At 39.1% G+C, this 17871-nt stretch overlaps 1 protein-coding gene across 1 annotated transcript; it reads left to right on the top strand.

The window, feature by feature from the left end:
• Positions 1–16296: 16296 nt before the first annotated feature.
• LOC119079253 (deoxynucleoside kinase-like) lies at positions 16297–17367 on the top strand. Its single transcript, XM_037187034.1, has 5 exons — positions 16297–16534; positions 16610–16743; positions 16817–16938; positions 16997–17145; positions 17214–17367. Exons 1-5 carry the CDS (start codon positions 16349–16351, stop codon positions 17301–17303), a joined length of 681 nt encoding a protein of 226 aa, XP_037042929.1. The 5' UTR covers positions 16297–16348; the 3' UTR covers positions 17304–17367.
• The last annotated feature ends 504 nt before the right edge of the window (positions 17368–17871 follow it).

The following is a 17871-nucleotide window of genomic DNA, read 5'->3' as shown; positions in this document are numbered from 1 at the left end:
GTAAAAGGATGAATTCCCTAAGATCGACCAAACGCCTTTACGTTTCAGTTAGCTTTGTGAAAATGACAGTTAATCGATCTATACAACCTCTGTATCGACATTTGAAATTCAACTGGCAGTGATCAAAGCTATCGCTTGGAAATTCAATTTTATGTCGTCAATTGCGGTATACGCGCAACGTTTGAACTTCAAAGGATCTTCAATCAAGATTTTTTCCAATTTTATTTTCTCTGTGGCGGCTATTCCCTAGAAAATGTCGAAAAATACTTATGTTTATGTTGTTTTAAATGAAGTGTAGGGTCTTACTAGATTTTTCGATCAAGGAGAAGTAACAGGCAGACATAGCTTTAGAGAAATTTTAATGACGCTCAGTACGAAATCAACTAGAACAGTTGCGTTCTTGAACATATTAGAAGCATCAACATTTCGGCATATCGTGCCAATCGTCAGTCAAGTCATTCAACTTGATATGTTGATATGGGTACTTAACCGAATGTTGGAAGTTCTATATGAACAATCTTCGGTAAAACTGGGGTTAGTCAATTTTAACGGAAAATGACGGTCACTGCCATCTAACGTCATACTCCAAAGTTCATCATCATCTGTATCCTACTCCGGGGGAGCATAGAGCGTCCACAAAATGTCGCCATCGTATTCGGTTTGGTGCGAGTGCTTTGACTTCCATCCACTCCTTCCCAGCTTCTCTCGCTTCATTGACGACTGTTCTTTTCCACGTGGTTTTTGGTCTTCCTCTCTTACGGGTTCCCTGTGGATTCCAGTCTAGCGCAGATCGTGCAATATCTCCAGCAGGTCGCCTTATCGTGTGGCCGATCCAATTCCACTTTCGACGTTTGATCATTGGCTTCATTTCTTCGATTGGGGTCATTCATAAATGACGTCCACTTTTGGTCAGTTTTAGACCCCCCCCCTCCCCCTCGTCACGTAAAAGTGGTCAAATTTGACCCAATTTTGTATGTAGTGTCCGAAATAGTAGACCCCCCTCCCCCTCAGTACCGGACGTCATTTATCCTTGACGAAAACTTGGATTTTGTTTTCGATTGACGATGTCATTTTCCAAGTTTCGCAACCGTACAACAGCACTGAGAGGCAATTCGATTTGAAAAACTTCAGTTTCAAGTTCCTGGTTAGTTGTGACGAGTTCCAAATATTGTAGAGAGAAATGAATGCTTTGACGCGCTTTTCGGATTCGGCTTTGGACGTAGGTATCAGCTCCGCCATCCTCTGCTATGAACTTCCCAGATAGCAGAAGTTCACTGTCTCTTGAATTGTTTCTCCTTCGATTGTCAGATCGCACGGTATAGTCGTATTTATGCGCATACTCCAAAGTTAATTGTTTTAAATAATTTGCAAAAGGAGAAATATTTTTCGGTTTCCTGAGCGTTAAGTTTCCATTACATCAAAAAAAGTACAAAATAGTACTCTATTTGGCAGCTATCAACTAGGACACTTTTTAGAAGTGCGTTGGTACCACTCACGCTTGAAGTGCGTTGGCTGTGGGTTTGCTTTATTGTCGCTTTTAGCTTGTTGGATTTTGTTTCCGTTGTAATTATAATTAACTTGTAGAAAGCAAAAGTCACAGCTTCAATGTCTAATCAATCAAATAAGTTTCAAACTTCCCAATTATCTAACTAAAATTTTAAGTTAAAGATAGCCGAATTGAAATAAGCTATCCCGCCGGACAAATTTCAGATCGCAAGACGCGATTTTGGAAAAGCTGCAACCATTTAAAGTTAGTTTTAGTAAAATAATTGGGAAGCTTCAACCTTCTTTCATTTATTTGACCACTAAAAATGGTAACTTTTTGTCTTTTTGTCCTAATTAATTCTCAAAATTACCAACGTAATAGTCAATTTGCGAAGGAGCCAAAAAAAGAAATGATCAAAGCTATCGCTTGGAAATTCAATTTCATGTCGTCAAGCGTGTGCGGTGTACGCCCAGCTCTTCGGAGATGGAGTCTTGTGAGCTGAAATTGGTATGGTCAGATAGCTTACTGAATTCTACGTTTAATAAGCCAAACTTGTAGAAGAAGAAAAACCCATCTTCAGTGTCAAAACAACGAAATAAGTTTAAAGCGTCCCAATTTTTGCTTCAAACTTCTTTCATTGATTCCACACTGAAGATTGGATTTTGAACCTCTACAAGTTTTGCTTATTTAATGCAGAATACAATAAGCTATCTATCCTATCCATTTCAGATCGCAACACTCGATCTACGAGGACCAGCAACAATTTAAAGGAAAATTGTGAAGCTTCAAATTTCTTTCATTGATTTCAAACTGAAGATGGGTCTTTTGTCCTTTTATGTTCCTATATAGTTGTAGAGTTTCGTTAGACGCTTCGAATGACCTATCACACGATAATTAATTCGTAAAATTAAGAACGTAATAGTCAAAAAACGACGGAGCAAAAAAACAGGCCCCAACCCCACCCTCAAAAAGCTTGCCAAAAAGCAAGTTTTTTTTCCTGTCGCCGCCATATTGTCGGCTAAGTTCTAAATTTCGAGAAAAATAAAAAAATAAAAAAATTGAACGTTACGCCGGGCTGAAATGTTTTCATAACATGAAATAATTAATTTTCGAATCGACTAATTCGAATCAACAAATTACCACTTTATTACATTTTGTTTAGTCCGAATCATTCGAGTCGAAAATTAATTATTATTTTTTTCTCTTTTCGCAAAGACTTCATTTTCCACGATGACAATCAACATTGTTGTCATAAAGTGTGATCACTGTGATTATAGGTGGGTAGTGGTGCCAGCTGTTTGCAAAATTTTAAATTTATTCGTGCGAAATGTAAATTAATGGAACGATCCCACAAGATTCTTCTCTTTTACAAAATGTAATGTAATCGCTGATGTAACGCTCTCATAGGATTTTTTCCTTTTATAAAGTGCAACGCTAAATGTGGGGCGATCTAATATGATTTTTTTACTTCGAGCAAAACGCCTTCACGTTTCATTTCGTAAAAGGATGAATTCCCTAGGATCGACCAAACGCCTTTACGTTTCTCTTCGTAAAAGGAGGAATTCCCTAGGATGGCGCAAAACGCCTCTATGTTACATTTCGTAAAAGGATGAATTCCCTAGGATCGACCAAACGCCTTTACGTTTCTCTTCGTAAAAGGAGGAATTCTCTAGGATGGCGCAAAACGCATCTATATTACATTTCGTAAAAGGATGAATTCCCTAGGATCGACAAAACGCCTTTACCTTTCATTTCGTAAAAGGAGGAATTCCCTAGGATGGCGCAAAACGCATCTATATTACATTTCGTAAAAGGATGAATTCCCTAAGATCGACCAAACGCCTTTACGTTTCAGTTAGCTTTGTGAAAATGACAGTTAATCGATCTATACAACCTCTGTATCGACATTTGAAATTCAACTGGCAGTGATCAAAGCTATCGCTTGGAAATTCAATTTTATGTCGTCAATTGCGGTATACGCGCAACGTTTGAACTTCAAAGGATCTTCAATCAAGATTTTTTCCAATTTTATTTTCTCTGTGGCGGCTATTCCCTAGAAAATGTCGAAAATACTTATGTTTATGTTGTTTTAAATGAAGTGTAGGGTCTTACTAGATTTTTCGATCAAGGAGAAGTAACAGGCAGACATAGCTTTAGAGAAATTTTAATGACGCTCAGTACGAAATCAACTAGAACAGTTGCGTTCTTGAACATATTAGAAGCATCAACATTTCGGCATATCGTGCCAATCGTCAGTCAAGTCATTCAACTTGATATGTTGATATGGGTACTTAACCGAATGTTGGAAGTTCTATATGAACAATCTTCGGTAAAACTGGGGTTAGTCAATTTTAACGGAAAATGACGGTCACTGCCATCTAACGTCATACTCCAAAGTTCATCATCATCTGTATCCTACTCCGCGGGGAGCATAGAGCGTCCACAAAATGTCGCCATCGTATTCGGTTTGGTGCGAGTGCTTTGACTTCCATCCACTCCTTCCCAGCTTCTCTCGCTTCATTGACGACTGTTCTTTTCCACGTGGTTTTTGGTCTTCCTCTCTTACGGGTTCCCTGTGGATTCCAGTCTAGCGCAGATCGTGCAATATCTCCAGCAGGTCGCCTTATCGTGTGGCCGATCCAATTCCACTTTCGACGTTTGATCATTGGCTTCATTTCTTCGATTGGGGGTCATTCATAAATGACGTCCACTACTTTTGGTCAGTTTTAGACCCCCCCCCCCCTCCCCCCTCGTCACGTAAAAGTGGTCAAATTTGACCCAATTTTGTATGTAGTGTCCGAAATAGTAGACCCCCCCTCCCCCCTCAGTACCGGACGTCATTTATCCTTGACGAAAACTTGGATTTTGTTTTCGATTGACGATGTCATTTTCCAAGTTTCGCAACCGTACAACAGCACTGAGAGGCAATTCGATTTGAAAAACTTCAGTTTCAAGTTCCTGGTTAGTTGTGACGAGTTCCAAATATTGTAGAGAGAAATGAATGCTTGACGCGCTTTTCGGATTCGGCTTTGGACGTAGGTATCAGCTCCGCCATCCTCTGCTATGAAACTTCCCAGATAGCAGAAGTTCACTGTCTCTTGAATTGTTTCTCCTTCGATTGTCAGATCGCACGGTATAGTCGTATTTATGCGCATACTCCAAAGTTAATTGTTTTAAATAAATTTGCAAAAGGAGAAATATTTTTCGGTTTCCTGAGCGTTAAGTTTCCATTACACTCAACAAAAAGTACAAAATAGTACTCTATTTGGCAGCTATCAACTAGGACACTTTTTAGAAGTGCGTTGGTACCACTCACGCTTGAAGTGCGTTGGCTGTGGGTTTGCTTTATTGTCGCTTTTAGCTTGTTGGATTTTGTTTCCGTTGTAATTATAATTAACTTGTAGAAGACAAAAGTCACAGCTTCAATGTCTAATCAATCAAATAAGTTTCAAACTTCCCAATTATCTAACTAAAATTTTAAGTTAAAGATAGCCGAATTGAATAAGCTATCCCGCCGACAAATTTCAGATCGCAAGACGCGATTTTGGAAAAGCTGCAACCATTTAAAGTTAGTTTTAGTAAAATAATTGGGAAGCTTCAACCTTCTTTCATTTATTTGACACTAAAAATGGTACTTTTGTCTTTTTGTCCTAATTAATTCTCAAAATTACCAACGTAATAGTCAATTTGCGAAGGAGCCAAAAAAAGAAATGATCAAAGCTATCGCTTGGAAATTCAATTTCATGTCGTCAAGCGTGTGCGGTGTACGCCCAGCTCTTCGGAGATGGAGTCTTGTGAGCTGAAATTGGTATGGTCAGATAGCTTACTGAATTCTACGTTTAATAAGCCAAACTTGTAGAAGAAGAAAAACCCATCTTCAGTGTCAAAACAACGAAATAAGTTTAAAGCGTCCCAATTTTTGCTTCAAACTTCTTTCATTGATTCCACACTGAAGATTGGATTTTGAACCTCTACAAGTTTTGCTTATTTAATGCAGAATACAATAAGCTATCTATCCTATCCATTTCAGATCGCAACACTCGATCTACGAGGACCAGCAACAATTTAAAGGAAAATTGTGAAGCTTCAAATTTCTTTCATTGATTTCAAACTGAAGATGGGTCTTTTGTCCTTTTATGTTCCTATATAGTTGTAGAGTTTCGTTAGACGCTTCGAATGACCTATCACACGATAATTAATTCGTAAAATTAAGAACGTAATAGTCAAAAAACGACGGAGCAAAAAAACAGGCCCCAACCCCACCCTCAAAAAGCTTGCCAAAAAGCAAGTTTTTTTTCCTGTCGCCGCCATATTGTCGGCTAAGTTCTAAATTTCGAGAAAAATAAAAAAATAAAAAAATTGAACGTTACGCCGGGCTGAAATGTTTTCATAACATGAAATAATTAATTTTCGAATCGACTAATTCGAATCAACAAATTACCACTTTATTACATTTTGTTTAGTCCGAATCATTCGAGTCGAAAATTAATTATTATTTTTTTCTCTTTTCGCAAAGACTTCATTTTCCACGATGACAATCAACATTGTTGTCATAAAGTGTGATCACTGTGATTATAGGTGGGTAGTGGTGCCAGCTGTTTGCAAAATTTTAAATTTATTCGTGCGAAATGTAAATTAATGGAACGATCCCACAAGATTCTTCTCTTTTACAAAATGTAATGTAATCGCTGATGTAACGCTCTCATAGGATTTTTTCCTTTTATAAAGTGCAACGCTAAATGTGGGGCGATCTAATATGATTTTTTTACTTCGAGCAAAACGCCTTCACGTTTCATTTCGTAAAAGGATGAATTCCCTAGGATCGACCAAACGCCTTTACGTTTCTCTTCGTAAAAGGAGGAATTCCCTAGGATGGCGCAAAACGCCTCTATGTTACATTTCGTAAAAGGATGAATTCCCTAGGATCGACCAAACGCCTTTACGTTTCTCTTCGTAAAAGGAGGAATTCTCTAGGATGGCGCAAAACGCATCTATATTACATTTCGTAAAAGGATGAATTCCCTAGGATCGACAAAACGCCTTTACCTTTCATTTCGTAAAAGGAGGAATTCCCTAGGATGGCGCAAAACGCATCTATATTACATTTCGTAAAAGGATGAATTCCCTAAGATCGACCAAACGCCTTTACGTTTCAGTTAGCTTTGTGAAAATGACAGTTAATCGATCTATACAACCTCTGTATCGACATTTGAAATTCAACTGGCAGTGATCAAAGCTATCGCTTGGAAATTCAATTTTATGTCGTCAATTGCGGTATACGCGCAACGTTTGAACTTCAAAGGATCTTCAATCAAGATTTTTTCCAATTTTATTTTCTCTGTGGCGGCTATTCCCTAGAAAATGTCGAAAAATACTTATGTTTATGTTGTTTTAAATGAAGTGTAGGGTCTTACTAGATTTTTCGATCAAGGAGAAGTAACAGGCAGACATAGCTTTAGAGAAATTTTAATGACGCTCAGTACGAAATCAACTAGAACAGTTGCGTTCTTGAACATATTAGAAGCATCAACATTTCGGCATATCGTGCCAATCGTCAGTCAAGTCATTCAACTTGATATGTTGATATGGGTACTTAACCGAATGTTGGAAGTTCTATATGAACAATCTTCGGTAAAACTGGGGTTAGTCAATTTTAACGGAAAATGACGGTCACTGCCATCTAACGTCATACTCCAAAGTTCATCATCATCTGTATCCTACTCCGCGGGGGAGCATAGAGCGTCCACAAAATGTCGCCATCGTATTCGGTTTGGTGCGAGTGCTTTGACTTCCATCCACTCCTTCCCAGCTTCTCTCGCTTCATTGACGACTGTTCTTTTCCACGTGGTTTTTGGTCTTCCTCTCTTACGGGTTCCCTGTGGATTCCAGTCTAGCGCAGATCGTGCAATATCTCCAGCAGGTCGCCTTATCGTGTGGCCGATCCAATTCCACTTTCGACGTTTGATCATTGGCTTCATTTCTTCGATTGGGGGTCATTCATAAATGACGTCCACTACTTTTGGTCAGTTTTAGACCCCCCCCCCTCCCCCCTCGTCACGTAAAAGTGGTCAAATTTGACCCAATTTTGTATGTAGTGTCCGAAATAGTAGACCCCCCCTCCCCCTCAGTACCGGACGTCATTTATCCTTGACGAAAACTTGGATTTTGTTTTCGATTGACGATGTCATTTTCCAAGTTTCGCAACCGTACAACAGCACTGAGAGGCAATTCGATTTGAAAAACTTCAGTTTCAAGTTCCTGGTTAGTTGTGACGAGTTCCAAATATTGTAGAGAGAAATGAATGCTTGACGCGCTTTTCGGATTCGGCTTTGGACGTAGGTATCAGCTCCGCCATCCTCTGCTATGAAACTTCCCAGATAGCAGAAGTTCACTGTCTCTTGAATTGTTTCTCCTTCGATTGTCAGATCGCACGGTATAGTCGTATTTATGCGCATACTCCAAAGTTAATTGTTTTAAATAAATTTGCAAAAGGAGAAATATTTTTCGGTTTCCTGAGCGTTAAGTTTCCATTACACTCAACAAAAAGTACAAAATAGTACTCTATTTGGCAGCTATCAACTAGGACACTTTTTAGAAGTGCGTTGGTACCACTCACGCTTGAAGTGCGTTGGCTGTGGGTTTGCTTTATTGTCGCTTTTAGCTTGTTGGATTTTGTTTCCGTTGTAATTATAATTAACTTGTAGAAGACAAAAGTCACAGCTTCAATGTCTAATCAATCAAATAAGTTTCAAACTTCCCAATTATCTAACTAAAATTTTAAGTTAAAGATAGCCGAATTGAATAAGCTATCCCGCCGACAAATTTCAGATCGCAAGACGCGATTTTGGAAAAGCTGCAACCATTTAAAGTTAGTTTTAGTAAAATAATTGGGAAGCTTCAACCTTCTTTCATTTATTTGACACTAAAAATGGTACTTTTGTCTTTTTGTCCTAATTAATTCTCAAAATTACCAACGTAATAGTCAATTTGCGAAGGAGCCAAAAAAAGAAATGATCAAAGCTATCGCTTGGAAATTCAATTTCATGTCGTCAAGCGTGTGCGGTGTACGCCCAGCTCTTCGGAGATGGAGTCTTGTGAGCTGAAATTGGTATGGTCAGATAGCTTACTGAATTCTACGTTTAATAAGCCAAACTTGTAGAAGAAGAAAAACCCATCTTCAGTGTCAAAACAACGAAATAAGTTTAAAGCGTCCCAATTTTTGCTTCAAACTTCTTTCATTGATTCCACACTGAAGATTGGATTTTGAACCTCTACAAGTTTTGCTTATTTAATGCAGAATACAATAAGCTATCTATCCTATCCATTTCAGATCGCAACACTCGATCTACGAGGACCAGCAACAATTTAAAGGAAAATTGTGAAGCTTCAAATTTCTTTCATTGATTTCAAACTGAAGATGGGTCTTTTGTCCTTTTATGTTCCTATATAGTTGTAGAGTTTCGTTAGACGCTTCGAATGACCTATCACACGATAATTAATTCGTAAAATTAAGAACGTAATAGTCAAAAAACGACGGAGCAAAAAAAACAGGCCCCAACCCCACCCTCAAAAAGCTTGCCAAAAAGCAAGTTTTTTTTCCTGTCGCCGCCATATTGTCGGCTAAGTTCTAAATTTCGAGAAAAATAAAAAAATAAAAAAATTGAACGTTACGCCGGGCTGAAATGTTTTCATAACATGAAATAATTAATTTTCGAATCGACTAATTCGAATCAACAAATTACCACTTTATTACATTTTGTTTAGTCCGAATCATTCGAGTCGAAAATTAATTATTATTTTTTTCTCTTTTCGCAAAGACTTCATTTTCCACGATGACAATCAACATTGTTGTCATAAAGTGTGATCACTGTGATTATAGGTGGGTAGTGGTGCCAGCTGTTTGCAAAATTTTAAATTTATTCGTGCGAAATGTAAATTAATGGAACGATCCCACAAGATTCTTCTCTTTTACAAAATGTAATGTAATCGCTGATGTAACGCTCTCATAGGATTTTTTCCTTTTATAAAGTGCAACGCTAAATGTGGGGCGATCTAATATGATTTTTTTACTTCGAGCAAAACGCCTTCACGTTTCATTTCGTAAAAGGATGAATTCCCTAGGATCGACCAAACGCCTTTACGTTTCTCTTCGTAAAAGGAGGAATTCCCTAGGATGGCGCAAAACGCCTCTATGTTACATTTCGTAAAAGGATGAATTCCCTAGGATCGACCAAACGCCTTTACGTTTCTCTTCGTAAAAGGAGGAATTCTCTAGGATGGCGCAAAACGCATCTATATTACATTTCGTAAAAGGATGAATTCCCTAGGATCGACAAAACGCCTTTACCTTTCATTTCGTAAAAGGAGGAATTCCCTAGGATGGCGCAAAACGCATCTATATTACATTTCGTAAAAGGATGAATTCCCTAAGATCGACCAAACGCCTTTACGTTTCAGTTAGCTTTGTGAAAATGACAGTTAATCGATCTATACAACCTCTGTATCGACATTTGAAATTCAACTGGCAGTGATCAAAGCTATCGCTTGGAAATTCAATTTTATGTCGTCAATTGCGGTATACGCGCAACGTTTGAACTTCAAAGGATCTTCAATCAAGATTTTTTCCAATTTTATTTTCTCTGTGGCGGCTATTCCCTAGAAAATGTCGAAAAATACTTATGTTTATGTTGTTTTAAATGAAGTGTAGGGTCTTACTAGATTTTTCGATCAAGGAGAAGTAACAGGCAGACATAGCTTTAGAGAAATTTTAATGACGCTCAGTACGAAATCAACTAGAACAGTTGCGTTCTTGAACATATTAGAAGCATCAACATTTCGGCATATCGTGCCAATCGTCAGTCAAGTCATTCAACTTGATATGTTGATATGGGTACTTAACCGAATGTTGGAAGTTCTATATGAACAATCTTCGGTAAAACTGGGGTTAGTCAATTTTAACGGAAAATGACGGTCACTGCCATCTAACGTCATACTCCAAAGTTCATCATCATCTGTATCCTACTCCGCGGGGGAGCATAGAGCGTCCACAAAATGTCGCCATCGTATTCGGTTTGGTGCGAGTGCTTTGACTTCCATCCACTCCTTCCCAGCTTCTCTCGCTTCATTGACGACTGTTCTTTTCCACGTGGTTTTTGGTCTTCCTCTCTTACGGGTTCCCTGTGGATTCCAGTCTAGCGCAGATCGTGCAATATCTCCAGCAGGTCGCCTTATCGTGTGGCCGATCCAATTCCACTTTCGACGTTTGATCATTGGCTTCATTTCTTCGATTGGGGGTCATTCATAAATGACGTCCACTACTTTTGGTCAGTTTTAGACCCCCCCCCCCTCCCCCCTCGTCACGTAAAAGTGGTCAAATTTGACCCAATTTTGTATGTAGTGTCCGAAATAGTAGACCCCCCCTCCCCCCTCAGTACCGGACGTCATTTATGAATGACCCCTTGACGAAAACTTGGATTTTGTTTTCGATTGACGATGTCATTTTCCAAGTTTCGCAACCGTACAACAGCACTGAGAGGCAATTCGATTTGAAAAACTTCAGTTTCAAGTTCCTGGTTAGTTGTGACGAGTTCCAAATATTGTAGAGAGAAATGAATGCTTGACGCGCTTTTCGGATTCGGCTTTGGACGTAGGTATCAGCTCCGCCATCCTCTGCTATGAAACTTCCCAGATAGCAGAAGTTCACTGTCTCTTGAATTGTTTCTCCTTCGATTGTCAGATCGCACGGTATAGTCGTATTTATGCGCATACTCCAAAGTTAATTGTTTTAAATAAATTTGCAAAAGGAGAAATATTTTTCGGTTTCCTGAGCGTTAAGTTTCCATTACACTCAACAAAAAGTACAAAATAGTACTCTATTTGGCAGCTATCAACTAGGACACTTTTTAGAAGTGCGTTGGTACCACTCACGCTTGAAGTGCGTTGGCTGTGGGTTTGCTTTATTGTCGCTTTTAGCTTGTTGGATTTTGTTTCCGTTGTAATTATAATTAACTTGTAGAAGACAAAAGTCACAGCTTCAATGTCTAATCAATCAAATAAGTTTCAAACTTCCCAATTATCTAACTAAAATTTTAAGTTAAAGATAGCCGAATTGAATAAGCTATCCCGCCGACAAATTTCAGATCGCAAGACGCGATTTTGGAAAAGCTGCAACCATTTAAAGTTAGTTTTAGTAAAATAATTGGGAAGCTTCAACCTTCTTTCATTTATTTGACACTAAAAATGGTACTTTTGTCTTTTTGTCCTAATTAATTCTCAAAATTACCAACGTAATAGTCAATTTGCGAAGGAGCCAAAAAAAGAAATGATCAAAGCTATCGCTTGGAAATTCAATTTCATGTCGTCAAGCGTGTGGAATCAATGAAAGAAGTTTGAAGCAAAAATTGGGACGCTTTAAACTTATTTCGTTGTTTAGACACTGAAGATGGGTTTTTCTTCTTCTACAAGTTTGGCTTATTAAACGTAGAATTCAATAAGCTATCTGACCATACCAATTTCAGCTCACAAGACTCCATCTCCGAAGAGCTGGGCGTACACCGCGCCCAAAAGGTATGACCTAGTTATTTTGATGATAACTTTGGGCTCGCATCCTTTTTGGAAAAAGTACGACCATCGTTTGGTGTTAAAATGTTTTAGCTTTCAGTGAAAAATTGAAATGTCTGTGGGGATGTAACCGATGTAACCTAAGACCAAGAAAACTCAAAATATGTGTCAATTTTCATGAAATATTGGGTTTTCTCTGGTTAGGTGATATCACCACAGTTAAAAATTCGAATATGCTATTGGCACCAATAGTCTCTTTATTATACTGTGGCTAATGGCACCGGGTGCCAATAGTCTCTAATACTAATGCTAATCGCACCCGGTGCCATTATCCAAAGTATTATAAACAGACTATTGGCACCCGGTGCCATTAGCCATAGTATTATAAAGAGACTAATGGCACCCAGAAAAATTAAAATTTGAATAAAAAATCTGGATATTTTGAAAATTAAACTTGTTGTGTACACAATCCATCTTTTTACGAAATGTAACGTAAAGGTAGTTTGTTCGATCTTAGTGAATTCGTCATTTAACGAAATGCGTTTTGTAGAATACTAGGGAATTCATCCTTTTACGAAATGTAACGCAAGTTTGGGTTGTTCAATGCTAGGACCTAGGAAATTAATCCTTTTACGAAATATAACACAAATGCGTTTTGTAGAATACTATGGAATTCATTCTTCTACGAAATGTAACGTAAACGTGGATTGTTCGATCCTAAGGAATTCATCCTTTTACAAAATGTAACGTAAAGGTAGTTTTTTCGATCTTAGGGAATTCATTCTACTGAGAAATATAACGTAAAGGCGGATTGATTGATACCTTTACGTTACATTTCGTAAAAAGATTAATTCCCAAGTATCGAACAACCCGTCTCTAAGTTATATTTCGTAAAAGGACGAATTCACTAAGATCGAACAAACTACCTTTACGTTACATTTCGTAAAAAGATGGATTGTGTACACAACAAGTTTAATTTTCAAAATATCCAGATTTTTTATTCAAATTTTAATTTTTCCGGGTGCCAATAGTCTCTTTATAATACTTTGGCTAATGGCACCGGGTGCGATTAGCATTAGTATAATAAAGTATAAAGTATAATAAAGTATAATAAACCTGGTGCCATTAGCCACAGTATAATAATGAGACTATTGGCACCCGGTGCCATTAGCCACAGTATTATAAAGAGACTATTGCCACCCGGTGCCAATAGTCTCTTTCTTAAAAATTTTGGGTTCTTAAAATAATGTTGTAAATTGTTGGTTTTATTTCAGAGGTACTTCGTACGGGCTTTCGTAATGCTGCGATTGTTCTGATGCCTTGTTTTTTAAACTTTTTTGGTAGTGGAATTTCACCAACGCCCTGGGCTAAGCCCACTTAGCCCATGGGTTTACCCGGCCCTGTACCACTTGGAATCCACGATGTCCTGTAAAAAAGCCTAATGGTTCTCGACCTATTTCATTCATGTCAGTCTAAATGGACGTACTATACTAGGGGTATTGTCTGTTGCACCGATAGGGTAATAGTATTATGTGTAGAATGTCGACGCTGCCTCCTCGATACTTATTGAACTAATCGCGGAGTGCCCTGCAATTATCGTCTGTCTGAATTCGAAAAGTTGTTGATTGTTGTCTGACTTTGAAGTGTTGTTAATTGTGATTCTAATATCGGTTACTGTGCAACTCGAATCGACGATCGAAAAAAAATGTTCCGCTTCGAGGAGCAGAGGCTAGCAGCGAGGAAACAATTGTTAAATACGGCCGACGTGACAAATTTCCGCGATGTGCCAGGGTTTGTGGTCAACGCATTCTTTGGCGTTTCATCATACCATAAACAGATGCTGGTCGCGACGTTTGGTTTTTTGAACGGTATAAGCGAATGGTCCTTGCTAACGTTGGTGAGGTGGACAGACATCACAGAAACGAAACGACAGCGAATACGCGCGCTTTACATCAATTTTGAATGTCCACGATACCAGGCGCGGTATTATTCGTACAATGTGCACCACGGACAAGTGATGTTCCTTAACGGAACTTTCCGAAGAGGTACAAGACCGATTCAATAAAATAAAATTATTTAAATCGAAAAAGTGTATTTGTCTCTAATATCTCTGGTACCCTACGAAGAGTGTGACTTACAAGGTTCACATTCCGATGGGTTATCACGCGGTGGATTATTCATTCAGCAACTAAAAACCCATGTAAAAATGTGATTGAAATGAAGTCTCTCAACGATTAAACTCATTGCGCGTTATAATCTGGGCTGCTATGTCAACCCGCTCGCTTTACGTTTTTCGAATTTTTGAGCAATGGTAATGGAAAGTTATGAAAAATGTCCAATTTTCAAAAAATCACTTTTTTCGTACATTTTTCGCGAGCGAACCGGTTTTTTATGACAAAAGCGCCTGAACTATTATTTCGTATGAGTGTTACCTACGACAATGTACCACTGGCATGTGGAAGTACTAGCCAATGAGAGCCCATAGCAACATGAAACTGGTCCATCATTGCAATCATGGATATAACCAATATAGACTGTTATGATCAGAGCGAGAAAACCGAAGACTAGTTATTATAACTTGCCTTGGGGTACTTGTCAAAGTATTTGCTTCTCTTTCAACGTGGTACGTTGAGAGCGAGAGGACAGAAGACCAGTTTATTTTAACTTGCCTTGGGGTACTTGTCAAAATATCTTCTTCTCTTTCATCATAACACTCTATACCATTTTCAGATGACGCGATGACATAACGATCAAACATAGTCAAAAGGTGAACCGACGAAAAGTACCGGGGTACTTACAAGCAAGTTTACGCCACCAACATCCGTTCAATTCTCGAGCCAATTGAGAATAAAATTTCGAATGTTGGATCGAGGGCACAATATGCCAAAAAAGTACTCTTTCCGTTATAAATGTTGCCCTCCACGAAGAGTGTGTCCAAATGAAGTTTAAAGTTTCGCGAAAATTCGTTTCAGGTGAGATCCAAACTGCTTGTCACCAGGTAATTGTTTTCTTCTTGTGGCATTATTCCACATTCATAAATTTAGTAATTAGTCCGACCACATAAGGGACGCCAAATGGTGTGTCTTACACTAATGACGTTCAGAATACACCTTTCGCCTCGTGTTGGAGGTAGAGTTGAGTGTTGGAGAATCCGTGTGCCTGATGTAGTGTATCTTGAATATTATTAAGGAAAACGAAAAGGGGGGACTAGGGCAAGAACAAACTCCTAGCCAAAGTCGAAAGACCTCACGTTCAATGTTCTCATGGGAGCGTTCACAAAAGCAAGTTTGGTTACGATAGTCAAGTCATGTATTTTCCTCCTTTGCGGAAGACTTGTGTCACGCCCTTACTAACGTCATCAAGGTTTTATGGTAAAAACAAATTTTAAGAATGTTTCTTAGGGTGGGTAGTATTTTCATTTTGTTTTTATTTTAAAAGGCCTAACCCCAGGATGTACTTAGAATTGACCAAGGAATCCGAAACAGCAAAAAAAATATTCAAAAACTGATTTTTCCCTTGCCTCTAGGCTGATTTTGATTTTCGGGGTAGTAGCATGAAATTGCACACATTGTTGACTGATATCTCGGGCATTTGGGAACAGAAGGCATTACTGCTAACTGTAGTTAATAGCTGAGGAGCCCAGCTATGAAATACCATAAGAACGTTGTTGACTTTCGCCTTCACTCGGGCAGATTAACTCTATCAGTGTTCCCGACTAAGACTTTTCGACAAAAAATTTCATTGAATTGGTCGTCCCATGCAATGTCTGACACACAAAAGACTCAGACTAAGACTTGACAACATATAAGCTGCGAGCTCGGCTCCAGATCCAGTAGAGCATGAACGTTGGAACGTTGGTTATACCGAAGCATTACCGCCGAACCAACATTTTGCTCATCAAGTTTCACAAGGAAAGCAAATTAGGCTGTTCGTAGTTACACTTCGGCAATATACCAGCCTTTATTTGCATACGGGATCCAACTTTTCTCCAGAACAAAAGAATCGCTCTCGGTCTGAAAGAAGCTAAGTCCCTTAGGTAAATTACGGCCAAGATCTTGACATACATTTCCTTGAAACCAGCCCTGGAACGCCACTTAAGCAGTATTGCACTTATATACTACTGTACGTTACACTACTGTACCCTATCCACGATAACAATCACTGGTGACATTTCAATCCATTCCATCGTTCGCTTTAAGTAGGCGCTGTGTAACATTTCCTACCTTTCATTCGTTTGAGTCATCCAGTTCGTGTTACGTGTCTTGTGACAATAACTTTTTTTCTTTGAACCTATCCAGCATAATGGATAAATCAAGTGAATTGATCTCATCTACTCGAGTTGACCGGCCTCTTCGGGTCTCAGTCGAGGGGAACATTGGCAGTGGTAAGACCACTTTCCTCAACTACTGCCAACACCGACGAAATGACGTAGATGTTGCATTCGAACCTGTAAGCCAGTGGACCAACCTGAATGGGACCAACCTCCTGGTACGAAGCGTCGCAATTGGTTTCACTTTCGTTTGTCTATTTTCGATGGTCGGCGCTTTCATGTCCTCTTTGCAGAGCAATTTCTATGGTGACCCGGGTAAATGGGCAATGCCATTTCAATCATACGTGAGCCTGACGATGCTGGAACTGTGGTCCCGAAGATCTGACAAGGAAATCTGCTTGACTGAACGATCGCTACTGAGCTCCAGGCATGTTGATACATTGAGTTAGGCCGCTTTCATTCGTGAATTGTATTTTCTGTTCCTTTTCATTTCGTTTCAGGTATTGTTTCCTTGAGGCCATGAGGTCAAGTGGTACGCTCGATCCTGCTATGTACTCTATACTTGTCCAGTGGCATGCATTTTATGTTAGCAAATTCGATTTTGTCACTCCCCACGCTATAGGTACAGTCGCGCGTTGTGCTTTCTTTGTCGTCATTTCATACTTTGTCAATCCTGGTAGTGTATTTGGAAACCACGCCGACTGTTGCTCATCGTCGTATGCTGTCTCGGTCTCGTACTGAAGAATCTTCCGTACCTCTGGCTTACCTCGAGCAATTGGACGCATTGCACGGAATTTGGCTCCGTAGAGAGCAGACAGCTAACATACCAGTACGTTAGCACATGCACGATCGCCTAGACTTAGCCTAACATCCTTGCCTAACTTTCCTTCCATTCAGATATTCGTTATCGATGCCGACCAGCCGATGGACACGTTGATAAAGAGTTACGACGAGTGCTTGGGCAATTTGAAATTACTGCGACTATAGTTGGTTCGCTTCAACACCAGATATTCCTTAACATTTTTACACTTGGGTCGGTTCGCATTGTGAATACCCCTCAGTTTGCATTGGAATTTTCAATTAAAGTCATTCGCTTAGTTGATACAATTCTTCAACGCTTTTCTTTATTCAGTTTCATTTGGTTTGCGTTTCTTCACATTTTCCAGCGCATTCCACTGTCAGTCTGAATCGTGGTTCTATTGGAATAATTGGTTGCATTTATCGTTGTGAGCCTTCGTGTCGTCAACTGTCATTTCCCAGTTGTTCATCGCAGATATTTCCTTGTCTCCGTTCAACGTATCGTTCCAAGTGAAACATGGTCTACCGACCTTTCGGCATAGAGGTAGACTACCTAGAGGAATTATGACCCGAAATTCATTGAAAATTTAATCACACACACACAGGCAATAGCATCTTCCATTCGGATGTATGAATTAATTAGGAAGACAAAAATCAGGAATCCAATAATCAGTAGACAAAAATCAGGAAACATTATTCAGGAAACACAAATCAGGAAAAATTAATCAGGAACTCCACTTATTAGGAAGCATTAAGC

This window comes from Bradysia coprophila, unplaced genomic scaffold, assembly GCF_014529535.1.
Source record: "Bradysia coprophila strain Holo2 unplaced genomic scaffold, BU_Bcop_v1 contig_313, whole genome shotgun sequence".
Lineage (NCBI taxonomy): Eukaryota > Metazoa > Arthropoda > Insecta > Diptera > Sciaridae > Bradysia > Bradysia coprophila.
Note: the sequence above shows the minus strand (reverse complement) of the source record. Positions and strands in the feature narration are given on the sequence as shown.

Bases quoted from the DNA above. Each gene is read 5' to 3' on its own strand.
- LOC119079253 (XM_037187034.1), top strand. From the start codon at position 16,349: ATGGATAAATCAAGTGAATTGATCTCATCTACTCGAGTTGACCGGCCT. The intron at 16,744-16,816 runs GCATGTTGATAC...ATTTCGTTTCAG, and splicing joins CGATCGCTACTGAGCTCCAG to GTATTGTTTCCTTGAGGCCA. The intron at 16,939-16,996 runs GTACAGTCGCGC...CAATCCTGGTAG, and splicing joins TGTCACTCCCCACGCTATAG to TGTATTTGGAAACCACGCCG.